Source organism: Cuculus canorus, chromosome 1 (genome assembly GCF_017976375.1).
Source record: "Cuculus canorus isolate bCucCan1 chromosome 1, bCucCan1.pri, whole genome shotgun sequence".
NCBI lineage: Eukaryota > Metazoa > Chordata > Aves > Cuculiformes > Cuculidae > Cuculus > Cuculus canorus.
This window is the reverse complement of record NC_071401.1, coordinates 156,405,006-156,421,236: the sequence shown is the minus strand read 5'-3', so window position 1 is coordinate 156,421,236 and position 16,231 is coordinate 156,405,006. Positions and strand designations below refer to the sequence as shown.

Sequence of the window (16,231 nt, the reverse complement as noted above, 5' to 3'; positions counted from 1 at the left end):
AGTCACCTCCAAATTGCTCTGGTTCTGCAGTTGTTACATTTCTTTTAAACTCTTAATGTGCCTCTTTCAAGATGCTTTCAATATGAAGTGTCCTCCAGATAGCAGACAAAAGGAAGGAACCTGTATTCTATGTTGGACTATTTTAGCATGGTCATATCCTGAGAGAAAGCAAAACAATCACCAAAATATATCTAATTACTATTTTTTTTTTTTTTTAATTTTCAGCACACTATACCATGCACAAACAACACCTGAGACAGAGCTTAATGCAGAAGAACAAAATGGAGCAGAACAGAAAAATTATGATGAAAAAAATACACACTAACTCCTCTTGACACTGATAAGGCACAAGCCTGGAACTTTTCTAGCGTATTCAAAACTAAGTTCCTGGAGAACTTAAGACCTAGTGGATTTGATTTGTTTCTTGGGAGTCTTTCCTGAGTCCTTCCAATATCTTAGACCAAATGTAATGATAATATATTCCAGTGACTCTATGCTTGGATCTGCTGCCAAGTTTCTTTCTGATTTAGATCAGGGACTCGGATACAGAGCGAGCTGTCTTTAGTAATTTCACTTCAAATTCAAGTTCAAAGATCCAGAACTACATGAACAAATGTTGAGCCTCATAAAAATGATGTGTGCTCCAAGATGCTCAGAGGTTAGAAAGCATATAAATATCATATAAATATGAACATTTATTTGTCTAATTAAACTCCTAGAAAATAAAGAGGAAGAGGAAATAGATGAACCTGTAAATGTCTATGAAAACCTTAGATGTGAAAGGCTGCTTCTACTATGAAAGTCTGCAATCTCATAACTTAGAACCAATGGTTACCTGAAACTGTTTACAAGAACTACTTTTGTTTTCTCTGTAACCGTATCATGGATCAGATGAGTTATTCCTATCCAGTTCATTTTTTCCTACTTAAAAAGTGCATTAAAAATCTAACCAAGATGTGCTTCCAGATGTATCTACACTACAACCGAGATAATTTCAAGCGCTGAATTCAGATACCTGCAAAACTCATTTTCTTGTGGGGTGCCTGTCCTACTAAATTGCTTACAAATACACAGTGCAGGGCATTGAAAGACAGAGCTGAGTTTTAGACTGGATACTTAAAATGCGCAGTTTATCTTAACCCCTTTCCACGGATATGTTCAACAATTACCTGCAAACAAAAATTGTTGTATTCCTGTTGTCCTGACTTCAATGTCCAGTTTCCCATCTGGTAATTGAGCTGCAGAAGAGCCTATGACTTGCACATAAGACTTTTGTTTGCCGAGCAATAAATTGCTTTTTTTTTTTTTTGAGGAAAGGCCCATTCCTACCATGACAAGGTTTAATAAAAGAGACTATGCAGAAACTTTGATGAGAACTAGAATCTTCCTGGCAGGATCTGCAATTCTGGAGCTCAGTGATACTCAGTCTGAAACTAGAAATACGTTGCCTATCACCTGCATCTGTATCAACGGACAGCTGTTTGAAAGCCTCAGCAGGAGAACAAGTAGGATTTCCAAATAATTTTATTATGATGCTGAGAGTAAAAAAATATTTGAGGAATCTCTCTACCAAGCTTCCTAGTCATACTAGAACATGCAAGGTTTTAGGATAAAACAAATGCCTTTGACTATCAAGTTCAACAAAGCCTTTCAAGCTTCAAAGGGAGACAACCAGATCAGGTTGGTCATTCCACTGACTTCCTGCTGCAAGGAGTATTCTGGATTGTCCTCCATTCCCTGTTAGTGAAACCATAACTTTCAATAACACTGTTGTGGTGTTACAGATCTTCTCTGGAATCTAGATGAAAGTGAACAGTCAAGTCAGAAGACTTCACATGCAATGAGGGAAAACATCAAGCACTGTGATGAATGCAGTTTGGAAAGTGGAGTCATGTGCTGTACTAAATGGTCTGCTATAATTACCCAAAATAATACACATACATAAATTATGTTTGCTTGGTGTAACAAGAGCACATTTTTTTTTAAAAAAAAAAGAGAACAAAACTGCTCCTCCCCAGTATTTCTGAGGCTAAAAAAAAGACCAAAATATGATAACATCTTTCTCCCTGTTCCTATGAAGCTGGAGAACACAACGCACGATGTTCCCAGCTTCCTGAAAGTTGGCAGTGCCTTGGTGGCACACTTAGAACCATAGAACCATAGAATAGTTTGGCTGTGAAGGGACCTTGAGGATCATCTAGTTCCAACCTCCCTGCCAAGGGCAGGGACACGTCCTACTAGACTAGACTAGACGTCATCTGGGAACACCAGGCACGGCTCTGCCAGGGTAGGTGGTGGTTGGCTGGAACACTTGCACTGCTTGCAGGCAGCTCTGGCTCCCAAAGGAAGCCTTGCTGCTGCTCACACCCTGCCTTCCTTGCATTGTCCCCTGTGTAGAGGACAACTCTTTCTCACCAACTTCCTACTCCCTGCCACCATGACTGGCCCCCTGTGGACCAGGCATGGCTGTCTTTCTTCAGAGGAGAGCCTGACGGCTGGAGCAGTGCCTGCTGTGCTGCAGGAGCAGGCTGGGCTCAACCCTGCAACCCAGCAGCGTTGTCCAACCCTGACCTCCTCAGCTGACCTGGCAGCGCTTCCTGCAGCCTGTGTTGAATGCCACTGAGATATTGAGTCTGTGTTGATGCCGCTGAGACAAAACACATTCACACTGTCACCCTTACAGCCTGGAAATGCTTGGGTTCCCCCACAACTGAACTCTCAGTTGTGTTCTTTTCTGGTGGCTGACCTACAGCTGCTGGATCCGAGAGGCCCTCAGCATGTTACCCAAGCGCAAGGAGAATGCATTTTGCTCCTCATTTACCTTGTTTATTTACTACACACATCCTCATCCCAGAGATGCAGACACTTGCTATCTTCCACAAACATCCTATCTGCCCAGAGATGCAGAAACTTAATATATCTCCTATAAACATGCTGGCCTTTGCTCAGGGATGTAGGCACTTAGTCTTAAAAAAATTATGAACTCAGTAGTTAATCAACTCAAGGTTGAACACATGTAATAAAACAAGGAAAGGGATATCGGATAGGGAAAATTCATGATGGTTTAAGGATTAGCTGAAGAACATCCTATCCTAACTAAGAACATGGAAAAGAAATAAGCAATTTCGTGTTAGAATTACATAACCTAATGAATATCTTAGATAGGTGTAACAATTGTATTAGCTAGGCAGGATTTTGAGCATTGTTTTTATATAAATAAGCCTTTGGGGTCTTCAGTAGGTGTGCTGGCTTTGTGGAAGATCGTCTACCTTGCATCCTGTGCAGAATAAAAGCAACAACTCCCCTCCTCCCGCCAAGGGCTCTTACTGTCCCGTCTGCATGATGCCAACCGGGATGAGGATGCCCCCTTCCTCCCCTCCCACCTCAGTGGAGGGGCGATCCCCACTGTCGCTGCTCCCTTGGCACAAATGAGGAGAAGGGAGAATGGGGAGGAGAGAGGGAGGGAGGAGAGAGAGAGGGAGAAAGAGGATAGTGAGGAAGGAGGGAGAGGGAAGAGAAGGAGGGAGGGGGAGGAGGAGAGAATGAGGGGAAGAGAGAGAGGGTAAAGGAGAGAGTGGGAGAAGGAGGAGGTGGAGAGAAGACGAGGAGAGGGAGGAGGAGAAAAGAGGAGGAGAGGAGGAGGAGAGGAGGAGATGGAGAAGGAGGAGGTGGAGAGGAGAGAAGACTAGGAGAGGGAGGAGAAGATGAGAGGGAGGAGGAGAAGAGAGGAGGAAAGAAGATGAGGAGAGGAGGAGATGGAGAAGGAGGAGGAGAAGGGGAAGGAGGAGGAGAAGGGGAAGGAGGAGAGAAGAGGGAGGAGACAAGAGGAGAGAGGAGGAGGAGAGGCGGGAGGAGAGAAGAGAGGGAAGAGAAGGAGGAGAGAAGAGAAAGGAGGAGGAGAGAAAGGAAAGGGAGGAGGAGTGAAGAGGAGAGAGGAGGAGAGGGGAGGAGGAGAGAAGAGCAGGAGGCGGAGGCGCCCGTCCTGCCTGGCAGCGCGCGGGACGCCGTTTGCGCCCCCCGCCCTGCGCGCGGGACGCCGTTTGCGCATCGCCAGGGCAACCGCGGGGCTGGGGGCGCTGCGCCCGCCCCTGCGCGCGGGGTGCGGCTGCGCGGGGGGAGCGCCAAGATGGCGGGGGCGGCGGCGCTAGCGTAGGGGGCGGCGGCGCCGAGCGGCCGGCGGAGAGGGGAGGGGAGAGAGGGAGGAGGAGCCGGCGGGAGCGCGGCGGCCCCGGGCGGGGGATGGCGGAGCCGCGGCGGGTGCCGTTCGTCAGCCTGTCACCCGTGCGGGACCCCGAGCCGCCGCCGCTGGGCCGCGAGGCGCCGGAGCCGCCGCACGAGCCGCCCCCCCCTTCCTCCTCCTCCTCCTCGTCCTCTTCCTCGTCCTCGTCCTCCTCCCGCCCGGAGTCGAGCCGGGAGAGCGGCGGCGGCCGCGCGGAGCCGCCCCGGGCCGAGCCGCCGCCGCCGCGGCTGCAGCAGACCCGGCAGGAGCCGCCGCGGGAGGCGCTCCCGGCCCGCCGCACCGTGCGCCTGGAGCTGGCGCTGAAGGACCCCACCGAGGAGGGATGCGTGGAGTTCAGCTACCCCGAGCTGCTGCTCTGCGGGGACGCGCGGGTATGGCACCGGGCCTCCTCTTCGCGCCCCCTGCCCCGCTTCTTTCCTCCCCCCCTGCTCCCCCCTTTTCCCCTCTGCAACGCTGTTTTCCCCCCCCGCAACCCCGTTGCCCCCGCCCTTCTCCCTTTCTCCCTCTCTGCCCCCCCCGCCCCTTTTGCCCTTCTGCCCCCTGCCGCCCCCCGTTCTGCCCTCTGCGCCTCCTTTCCCCCTTCTGTTCCCTTCTCTGTCCCCCCGTCCCCCCTCTGTTCCATTCTCTTCCTCCCCGTTTCGTTCCTCTGCCCCCTCTTCCCCCCCCCACTTTCCCCTTCTCCCCCCCTCCCTCCCTCTGTTCCCTTCTCCTCCCCCCCCTTTCCCCCCTCTGTCCCCTTCACTGCCCCCTCCTTTCTCCCCCTCCTTTCTCCTCTCTGTCCCCCCCCTCCCCCCCCCCCCGCCTCCCTCCCTCCGCGCTTCCTCCTCCTCTCCAGCCAGGGCCAGGCTGGCGGCTGCCCGCGTCCCCATCCCTGCCGGTAACGCTATCAGTCGCCTCGTCCTGCTCGGGGGTGGCCCCGGGGCGGCGCCCTGGAGGGAAGTCCGGCGGCCTGGTCGCCGCTCAGGGCTCCTCCTGGCGCTGAGGCTGCGCCTGTGCCCGTGGGGGGAAGGGGAGTCTTCGCGCTGGTCGCCCCTGCGCTGGCCGACTGGCTTCCGGGTGGCTTTTCCCGGCCCTCCCCATGCTGCTGCAGGAGGGGGAGCGCGAGTGTCTTGTGCCCGGCTTATCCCGGCTGCCCTTCCCACACCCTGCTTGCCCCGGGAAGCGGTGGTGCTGCATCCTCCCTTCCTGGGAGCTCTTTCCAGCGCCTGAGCGAAACTGTTGCTCTGCCGGTCTCTTTTCCGGATTGTCTGTACGCTCTCTGTGCAGGTAAATGAAGAGTTATTAGCGCGGCTCTGCTTACAAGCCTGGAGAAGCACCGAAACTGAGCACTTAGCAGACTTGGAGATGAGTTTCTGCAGTCTCGGAGGGGATGGGAATGAATGAGAGTTAGTGCTATTGAAACTGTAACCTCAGCTGTAACTGTAACTTCATCCAAGGATAAAAGTGCTTTCCCTTTTATTAGTCCTCCCAATCAGAAAATATTTGATGCTCGAACTACTTCGATTTTTAAGGAGGAAGGCTCAAGCAAACAACTTTAAGAAGGGAGTGGCATTAGCCAGTCAACAGGACCCAGCATTCCAAGTCAGAAGAAGAGATGCGTGTCCTCAAGCTGGTCACACTTAAGCCACTCAGTGTGTTGAGGCCCTAAAATTGCACTTGATTTAGTTGCGGATCCTAATTCAGGTGTACAGGCAGTTTTAGAGGAAGTTTACGTCTTCTTGGAAAGGCAGGGAGTAAGGAAATAACTGCTACTGAGAAGGTTACGATAGCTCTGGAGATAAAAACAAATCTGAAGTACCAGTACTGATATCACCACTGGATTTTTACATGCAGCACAAATTGGAGAATGCTTAAGACTTCTGTTTTACGAACCAAGGTGTTTCTAGGTGACGGTGATGCCGTACTGCACTTAGCAGCCTGCTCATATTTTGTTCTGTAGTAGGAGGGCTGTACACACTGCATTGTGTTCACACATGGAAGATGGAAAAAACAATGAGGCAGATTTTAATCTCTCTCACATCTTCGTATGCGAGTTAGAAGGTTCCTTCGGTTCGTCCTGTCCTACAGCTGTTGTGGGCAAACGGTGCCAGTTAGGACTCCTCTGAATTGTTAGAGCAGAAGCCTGCTGCTCTGTGAAGTGCCATCTTTCTGAGCAGTTCCTGTATGAATGTGAAAAATTGTGTTAGTGAGTAGAAGTGGTTCAGTCTGTGGAGATTTACTTTTCCCTTTGGCAGTTCCCAGTTCCATAAATGCCTTTTTGATGTAGGTTGGTTATATGTTAATCACATAATTGGGGGAAAATGGCTTTCTTAATGTAGTTCTGATGCAAATTGGATGTCTTGGTGTGGGGAGCATTGATTTAGGCAATTTTTGGTACAATTTGGATTATAAACTACTTTTTAAGGTAGAAGTAGTGATAGAAATGCTTTATAAGAAATTGTGGGTGTTTTTCAGCTCTCTGTAGTGTCCAGATTGAAATGAATGGATCCTTATGGCCTGCCTGTTGCTGGACTGTGTGGAACAATCAACTGTTGCGTAAAAAAAGTGTCATAAGTTGTGATCCTTTTACAGTGATTCTGGACTTTTTGTTCTTGTTTCAAAACTGATGTGTATTTGGCCTGTCAGTTTGCTTGCTATATGGTCGAAGCTAGAAAAGCTACTCTGATATGGTAAGGAGGACTTAACAACTTGTACTAATCAGCATGAAAAGAGAGGGGAAAAGCGTTTTATCCAGCAATAAAATTTGCATTTGCTTTAACCAGCATGCACTAGAGGAGGATTTGCTTTATACAGTGTAGGAGACTTAGGGCAACAGAAGTCTGTCTTCTACCCTGGTCGTTCTCAGACCAACAAATTATGTAAAAATGAAAAATAGAAGTCTTAAAAAGGAAAAAAAACCTTGAAAACTGATCCTGCTTGTGAAGTAGAACAGCTATGGTGATTTATACTCGTTAATGCTGCAGATAAAACTACCTTCTTAAAATGAAGTTTGACCAAGAAACACCAGCGCTCTACTGCTTTTCTACAGAACTGAAATTTACTCTTTCCAAGTAGGTAGTAACTAGTGGGCAGTGAATGCTGTGGTTTTAAGTGGAGTTATAGATCTCCAAACTTGTTGTTATTTTAGTAATGATTCAGTTTAAAATGAACAGTTCCTATAAACTTAGCTACACAAACTGGTTTTGTAGGGTGCAGATTGATGGGGTTTTCTGAAAGCTATTGTTGACTCCTTATCCCTTAATAGGAAGTTGCTGGACTCTCTTATAACTATTCACATTGAAGTTCAACATTACAGAACTAGAAGCTTATCTTTCTGTCTTGTAGTGTTGCGTGGAACTGGAGCAACCAGGAGGGTTCTCCAGAGGCAGACTGTTCTGGGAAGGCAAGGACCTGGCGCACAAGAGTAACTCCGAACACTGCTTTAATAGGTCTTTTAATGAAACAGCTGAGAATTCCAAAACTTATTTGACAGGATGAGTGCAATTTCTGTTCTTTTGCACCCATTTTGGGTTCCTAGCCTCAATCAGAATTTAGTAGAAACGTTTGTTAGAAACTCATGCTGGCCTTGTCCTGCTTTTTTTTTTGTCTTGATAAAGAGAATGTCCTTTGATAGGGTTGTTGTTAGAGTTCATATTTCCATAGGAATTACTTTTTAAAGTTTCTGCATGTGAATAATAAGTAGAAGAGTTTGTGCAAGTAGTAAGTTGTGGTTGAAGAGTTTATCTGCCTTTTTAAAAACTGTTAGAAGTTAAAGTAGGCTCCCTTTCTTTTGGCGAGTAAAACCTTATTTAAAGGAAGTGAGCCAGAAGCCCAGGTTGGCTTTTGTCAAGCAGGCTGTAAAGGTGCTGTAGTAGTAATGTCTCAAAGTTGCAGCAAAGTCTGAAAGCCGTCCTTGGGAGCCCTCAGGAACCATAAACACTAAAACTTGCTTGAATTTTAGATTCCAATAGTGCTTAACTAATCAAGTGATAGTCAGCTACAGCTTTCAGAGTTTGGTGGACAGAGGCGAGTTAACACTTGAGTACTAAATTTTGCTTGACTTCTGGCCTCAGCCTTGTCTTGTTTCATGATTAAAAGAAATTTGCTTATCAGATGATGTAGAATAGGTTTTTCCAGCTAAAAGTAGAGAAAAGTTGTTGCAGGAATTGAACAGTATTTTATATTTAATTATGTCTGAAGGAAATATGTGCATAACTTAGAATCATAGAATGGTTTGGGTTGGAAAGGGCTTTAAAGTTCATCTGGTTCCAACCCTCCTCCTGCCATGGGCAGGGACACCTTCCGCTAGACTAGGTTGTTCAAAGCCTCATCCAACCTGGCTTCTTGGACTGTGGAGGAAATACCTTGTTTTTCTGAACTTAGTGTTGCTTTTTGTTCTGTCTTAGTCTACCATAAATCTTTGCTCATTCATTGATGAGTGGTCCACGTGCAGTGAAGTTAGTTGGTATCCGTAATGCTCCATAAAATGGAAGTCCATCACGTTTAGCATCCTAGTGCCTCCTCCTACTTCCAGCAGTTACTGTATTTTACCTGAACTCTAATTTTGAAGAAGGCGGCCCCATTTTTCAGCTATGCCTTATTTTCAGAAATAGAGCGCTGGGTACCCACTTGATTACTTTTTGTTGATTTTGTGCTAGTGAAAGTGTCTTTCTCAAAAAAAAAAAAAGGGTGGGGGTGGGGGGAAGATTTCCTGCTTGTTTGTACAGCTGGAATAGTAAATCTCTACTGTCCTTGAGGCTGCCATAGTGACAGTCTTGTAGAAATCATGCTATGATTACTGAAATTATCTGGGTGAAAAAAAAAAGGTGCAAGAGTTAAAGGAGTTACATTAGTTTGAGTTGTAATTTACTAAGATTTTTTGTCTTCTGGCTTCTTCCCTGCTGATTAGTGTAGCGGGTACATCTTGTGTATTGTCTCTAGAAGGATCACAGCACCAGTAAGTGGCACCAGTGGAAGCAGAGGTGGAAAGGAGTTATATTTAGAGAGTTCTTTCTCTTTGAACCCCAGACAGACATAGTTTTCTCTTACACTTATATTTACACTTACACTTTCAGCTGAGGTTGTAGCAGAATTCTTGGGCAAATATGAATCTGAGTCTCTCTCTTAACTTTTCTGTTTGTGTTCTCATTAGAAGAAAAGTAACAATGATAGTTGAGTCGAACTGTATTTATTAGACAAATTCTGACTACTTAGTCATTGGAGCATTGTTTATTGGCAGTTAATAGGTTTTTATTACATGCGCTCTGTGTGTTCCTTGTGAAATGAATATTTAACTCCTACTTTTTTCAGAAGAAATCGGTTCACTCGGACGATCCATTTAATGATGAACGGCGTGAGCAGCATGAAGTGGAAGTGCTAGCCAAGAAGTTTGAGGCAAAATATGTAAGTTACTGTACCTGTATTAAAATATACGAATATTGAACAACAATAACTTCTGATGCTGTAGAGATGTTAACATCATTCTTCTTCCTGAGCAGGGTTGCCGATATAGTGTGAAATGACTTCTGTACATTTTGGTGCTGTCTCATTATATTTCATTTAAGCAGCTTGAAGCTGCTACAAGCATGTTAGACAAGTCTACTAAATAGATTTGTCTATAGGAAGTTATAGCTTTTGAAGCTATTCTTGGAAAAGCTTCCTATACAAATACAACTCGGTAATAGATGCAGGTCGATATTAATGATAAATACTGTGCCAGAGGAAAGAATTTTTACGTGATGCTGTTGTTCACTATTGAACAGCTCTTCTGTTCGGGCTAAATACTGATGAATCTTGATGAATTTCTGACTAATTTGGGACACTTCCATAGGAAGTTATTGTTGAATAATGTCATTGCTTGATGAGTTTGCCTTGTAGCTGCCAGTCAACTAAAGGTACTCTGACTCCTGGAAGTGTAGCGTGAATGACTTGAACAACACTAGGTAGTAACGTAGAGGCTTTCACTAATAAATGAAGGTAGAAATCAGAAAACGTTGACTAAAACCACACCCAAACAGGTCTCTAAGAATTCATATGGGTAGGGTTGGGTGATTAATTCTAAGCTGGCAATCAAAACTCATCATCATGCTTAGGCATGTTGATATTCTGGATTACTAATAGAGCACTTCTATAATAATGAAGGGAAACGAGTAGTTGTTTCTGTCTTTTACTATCAGTATGCATAGTAAAATCTTTCTTGTCAGATTTATTTGTTGGGTTTGTTTTTATTATTCTGGCAAAGACAGATTTCTTTGAGTGCCCAGTCCATGTGTTCTGTAGAAGTAATTACTATTTCAGGGCATGTTAGTTGTGCTACATAATAAAAGAAACCCATAAACTGAGAAGAACTTTCCTCTTTTGGAGGGACTGACGGAAGCCAGTATACCCAGCGAACTAAGAAGGCAGTTCCAGAATACTATTTGCTTTTTCATTTGAATGATGATGTGGGTTTTTTTTTTTTTGGAACATGAGAAGAAAATGTTTTAAGTGTACTTTTCTAGAAGACTCATTTCCATAATACTGGTTAAGGATTTCATAATGTCCTGAAACTGCTGCACTTAAGCAACCTGATGAAAGTCAGTGTAGAGCGTGTAAAGCAGAATATGTAGGAGGGAGTGGTAAAGGAAGCAAACTGATCTTACATGTATGTTTATGCATACATCAAAGCTAAACATGTACACTTATAGACAAAGCATGGTGTTATTAAACTTGAGTTCACTGCTCAGTAGCCATAAATTGGGCAAATAGATACTTATGACTATTAGAAAGCAGTAGGTAACAAAACCTATCTTTTTACAACAATTTAAATTGATTGTGTGTCTATATCTTGATCACTATGTACAATTCTGATTTCTTACCTTTCTGTCATTCGCTGCTATACCTTATGCCCCTCAGTCCCACCGAATTCCTGGAAAGGGCATGTCTTCTATATAAAGAACTTACGAGGTTAGGGCCACTAAGCATGGAGGTTGACGAGGGATTAATAGTTCTTATATACTCTCTGTATATATTAATAGTTCTTAGACACTCTCTGTCCTTTCTCCCTTCTAGTGCAAGAACTGTCAGTCTACTTACCATCTGTGCTCAGAGGAATTGCATCTTTATACACTGACCCAGTGCAATTGCTCGTGTTCTAACAACATCCAGCCATCTTCTGATTCTTGTAGCAAGACATTTACTCCTTAACTTAAAGTAGAACGGGGATCTCACAGAGTAGATATGCATTCTGATCTTTTTAACAGCACTTCAGGGTAAAAGTAATTACTGGTTGTATAAGAAAGAAGCAGAGATTTTTTTTCAGAGTTTCAGGAAATAGTATATCCCTCTTAAACCAATTGGGTATTACTTATCCATATCCATTTAAAATGGAGTCAGTCTTTATAATCATAGCATATGTGGCAGTATTTCAAAAAAATGTTATGAACATCTTTCTGTGAAGACTCTTTACTTCTTTTCAGATAAATTCTTCTACTTAAAATTAAATCGATACAATATTGGACTATCTTGCAGAGACTAAGAAAAAGCCTATGAATGAATATATATTTTTTTCTTAAACAACATGCATAAAATTAGTGTACTATTTGTTTATTTGATTATTCAAACTTTTTTTTGCAATTGCTGCATGTTTTAAACACTAGTGTAAAAATCTATTCTGAATGGTTCTCATTTTCATTCTTTTGCTGTTATTCTCTGGACAAAATCAAACACTGTTGTAAAAACATGTTATGGAATCTTGGACAATATTGTACATAACGTAAGAACTCTTATTGGATGAAGACAAAGGTCTATGTAATGGATGGTAGCGTAATTGTCTGACACTTGTGGAATCTCATGCTTGAAAGTATAACGGAGGAAGTGTCCATTGATACTACTAGCAGTTAGGTTAATTTCTTCCAAAGCCAAAGGCCATGTGTTTAACTACCCTTTGTATATCTTTCTGCCATAAATTTGCCTGATCAATTTGGGTTCACTGAATTTCACATTGTGTTCTGTGGCGGTAAGTAACATGATGATGCCCTATTAAAAGACACTTTGTCTTTAAACCTCATGAGTTCGCTTGGTGCTTTACATTTCTTTATTGTAAGAAACAGTGAAATATTTCCTGTTCTTCTGCGTGGTGCATGTGATTCTGATGCTGTCATCTAAATCCAGTGCTTTCGTTCTCTAGCTGGAGTGTCTGAACATTCTTATATTGTATTGAAGCACTGTTTTTTACCTTTAAACATCCTTCTTGGCTTAGCGTTCCCTTTTTTTGTTCTAATTTCTTTTTTTAAATGAAAGGATATTAATGGTAAGATGTCCTGATTTATCAGTGATATAATGATGACTCCTGATTTTGTTCTCTGTTCTGTTTTCATAAGTCCCAATTCTTTTCTTTTGACTGCTCTTGATTGTTGAGCAAATGTCATAGAACTGTGTGTAACAGCTCCAGTACTTCCTGAGCAGCATAACAAATTAAGAGTTCACTGTATTTTTTCTTGTTTGGATTGTGCTTCCTTTACGTGGATTACCTTGCTTTAATGATATTGAAATCAATTGATGATTTATCACACTAAGTTCAGAGCAACTGTGAGGTCTTTCAGTGATTCTTCAGTTGTCTTTCTAAATTTACTATCCTCAGTAATTTTTGTCATTCCCCCCCCAACTGTTAGCCCTCTCTGTTGCTTCTAAAGATGAGTGAATACACATTCCTTGGTGATTTCACCAATTACTTTCTTTGCCAGGATGAAATATTTATTCCTACCCTTTCTTTCCCAGCCTTAAACCAGGCATTAATTTGAGTGGACCTCTTATTCCATGGTAGCTTCTTGTCTTTAAAGATCTTTGGACCTTTTTTAAAGCATTTGAAGTACCGCTTCCTTTTACCATGTTCTTGCCTTGCCTGGAATGTGTATTCTCTGTATTCTTGCTTGCTGGTTCTGTTCTTTATAACTTCTACTAACTTGCCCAATATAGAGAGCAGGTTTACTGGTTTATAGAGCCTGTTGTGGCCCTTGGAAGATTCTTCAGAAATTGACCTTGTATTTGCCACCTTCTCCTCCTGTTGGGCAAAGGTTGCTTAAACATTAAGCTACGTGACACAATTAATTTGTTGAATAAATACTTGAGTTTTCTGAATACTTGCACAAGTATTTACTGCATGCAGCCTTAGGAATTGAAATCTTAATTTGTTCTGGTATCATTACTGCTTATGTTCTGGAACAGAAAGCTTGGAGGAAAGCTTTTGGGAAAAGTGAAAAGCTTCAGTGGTAAAATGTCCCTGAACTGCTGCGTAGTAAACACTCATGCAGGTAATCCTTTCAGTTGTGCTGCTGCGGTCTTCCATCCTTAACTTCTTGATGTTGTGGATTTCCAACATGCTCCCTTAAACATAACTGGGTGGAACCAGGCCTGAAGGAAATTCTGGAACTATACATACAATGTTTGAGATATTTCCATATGTCTAAATACAGGCTACTGTTTTAATCCTGCTTTTATTCATTTGGCTATTATGAAACTTCTTTTTTGTTAACTTTTTTCCATATCTACAGTATGTTTTTATGAATAACAGGCAGTCAAAGTATTGAGAATTTAAATTTTTTTTAATGCCCATACACTGAAATCATAGAACAGCCATTGCTGCAAAAGGATTTGGACTCACAGACAAGGATACTAATGGTTATGTGAGCTCAGCAAGAGGTGCATGTTGTGGCTTGACCTTGGCTGAACTACAGATGCTCACCAAACCACTCTGTTGGTACCTTTGTCAGCAGGAGGAGGTGGATAGGAAATAAGATGGAAAAAACTCGTGGGCCAAGATAAAGGCGGTGCAGTAAAGCAAAAGTGAAGGCCACACGTGGAACCAGAGAGAACATAAGACTTATTATTGTATAATTACTGAAGTATTACTGAAGCCATTTCCTGGGAAGCAGGGCTTCAGTATATGTAGCGGTTACTCTGGAAGACGAACATCATAATAACGAATGCACCCCGCAGCCTCTTTCTCTTGGCTTTTTTGGTCATTTCAGGTCAGCTGTCCTGGCTATGTCCCCTCCCAAGATCTTGCTCACCCTTGAGGGTAGGAATGTTGGAGAGACAGACTTGATGTTGTGCCAGCACTGCTCAGTGGTAGCCAAAACACTGGTGTGTTATCAACTCCTTTCTAGCTACCAATACAAAGCACAGCACTCTGAGGGCTGCGATGGGGGAAATTAACTCCTCCTTAGCCAGACCCAATACAATGTGGTACAGAGGTGTATTGCATTACCCACTAGTGATCAGTAGAGGTAGAGTATAGTTCATGTAGCATTCTTTGGACAGTCTGCTGGTGCCTCAAAAATCATGAGAATTACATAACCTTTTGCACTGATATTTAAACAGAATTCTTAAATGCTATCTTTATTTTTCTAAGGGGTTTTATTTTTATTTTTCTCATCCAAACTCCATTTTTTGAAAATGAAAAGTACTGCATGGTTTGGGAATGTGCAGTCATTCAGCTATTTTAGCAGATGAATGTAGGGGGTGATAGGAAAAAGTTAGGAATACTTAGCTTGGAAATCTGAATTAAACTGAAATCGCTTTCATGTTTTTCTCCTGAGACTATTGCATTTCTATATTTAATTAAACTTGAGAGATTCTTGTTTGCTTGCAAGAGTGCATGCTTTACTTAGTTACAAACTTGGATTCTTGTGAAATATTGTTAAAATGGAGGTGTTCAGATGCTCACGCTTCTCATAAGAGCAAGGGTGAAACCACCTTTGAACAGTGTCTGCATACTCATAGTAACAAGTGCGTTGTGATATTTGGATGTCACAACTGAAAAGACTCGTACTTGTTTTAAACATGCTTAGAGTTCAGGCAGAGAAGCTTCAGGAGCAAGTCTTCTTGAATTCGTAGAAGAATGCTGGTTACCATTTTAGTGAAGGTGGTACTTTTTTGAGAATTTTATCTTTTGAGACTTCTATTTTGACAGTTTATGGGGGTCAGGAAAACTAAGCTTTATATCGGAAGCTGATTACCATTTATATAACCACATTAGATTCCCTGAATGTTTTAGCTGGATGTGAGTTTTTACTTTACTTAACAGTAAAACTTTCACATGAGGAAAGCACCTACAGGTTTAAATGAAGTTTACTGTCTCCTGGAAGTAAGTGAGCCCGCAGTCTGTGATGCAGCTCCTGGCTTTGAGTTGGTCGAGAAACCATTTAATATCCAGTCCTACCAACTGAGGTAACAGTTCTTGCATTTCAAAGGATTTTATCTTATTATGTTTTTCTTCAGTTATGTCATGTGAATGCTGTAATTTCTTGAAAACTCATAGACACCCTATCTGCAAGTACTAGATCAGTATTTTTCTTTTTTTGACTTAGGCTTTCCTTTTCTGTAGAGAAGCAATCCATCTGGTGTGGGGAAACACTTCACTAAATGCTAGGCTATCAGGATTTTCCTTTGTAATGACTCTGTAACATATTGAAAAACTCAACACTTTCTAAATTATTCCAGACTTTCTATCATTGACAGTCCTATTGCTGTGTTTTAAAAATGTAGGCCAGTGAAGCATCTCTGTTAGAAAGATCTCGTTCATACAGAAACCAGATGGCTAGGGAATAACTTTCAGGAATGACTCTTGTGGGGCTGTAGTACAGTATGTTTGCCAGAACTCATTCCTGTTTGAAAGTGTTTATTAGCCATCTAGACCATCTTCAAGGAAGCATCCAAGAAAGCAAAACTGCTAATTTCCTGAATGACCATCCCTCCAATGCCTTATATTTTGTTGACTTTAGTATGTTGCTTCACCGTTTCCTAAATTATACAATGTTTGCTTTTTTTACAGGGTGGAAAGCCCCACAAACATCGGAAGGATCGCCTGCAGGATCTAATTGATATAGGTTATGGTTATGATGAAACGGACCCTTTCATTGATAATTCTGAAGCGGTAAGTCAGTCTCAACAAAGCAGTAAGAAGAAATAAGATCATGCTTTTTTTTGATAAACAAGATAGGTAAGGGAAAATATTTTGTGCCTGTATATAAT

General features: G+C 42.7%; 1 protein-coding gene across 1 annotated transcript in view; it reads left to right on the top strand.

Moving 5' to 3' along the window:
- The first annotated feature begins 3,928 nt into the window (after window positions 1-3,928).
- UBN2 (ubinuclein 2) overlaps window positions 3,929-16,231 on the top strand; it is a 56,597-nt gene continuing 44,294 nt past the window's right edge. The window contains exons 1-3 of the mRNA XM_054067948.1: window positions 3,929-4,611; window positions 9,530-9,622; window positions 16,032-16,133. Of these exons, the coding sequence (XP_053923923.1) occupies window positions 4,240-4,611; window positions 9,530-9,622; window positions 16,032-16,133 (567 nt within the window). The 5' untranslated portion in view covers window positions 3,929-4,239. The remainder of the gene's footprint in view (window positions 4,612-9,529; window positions 9,623-16,031; window positions 16,134-16,231) is intronic.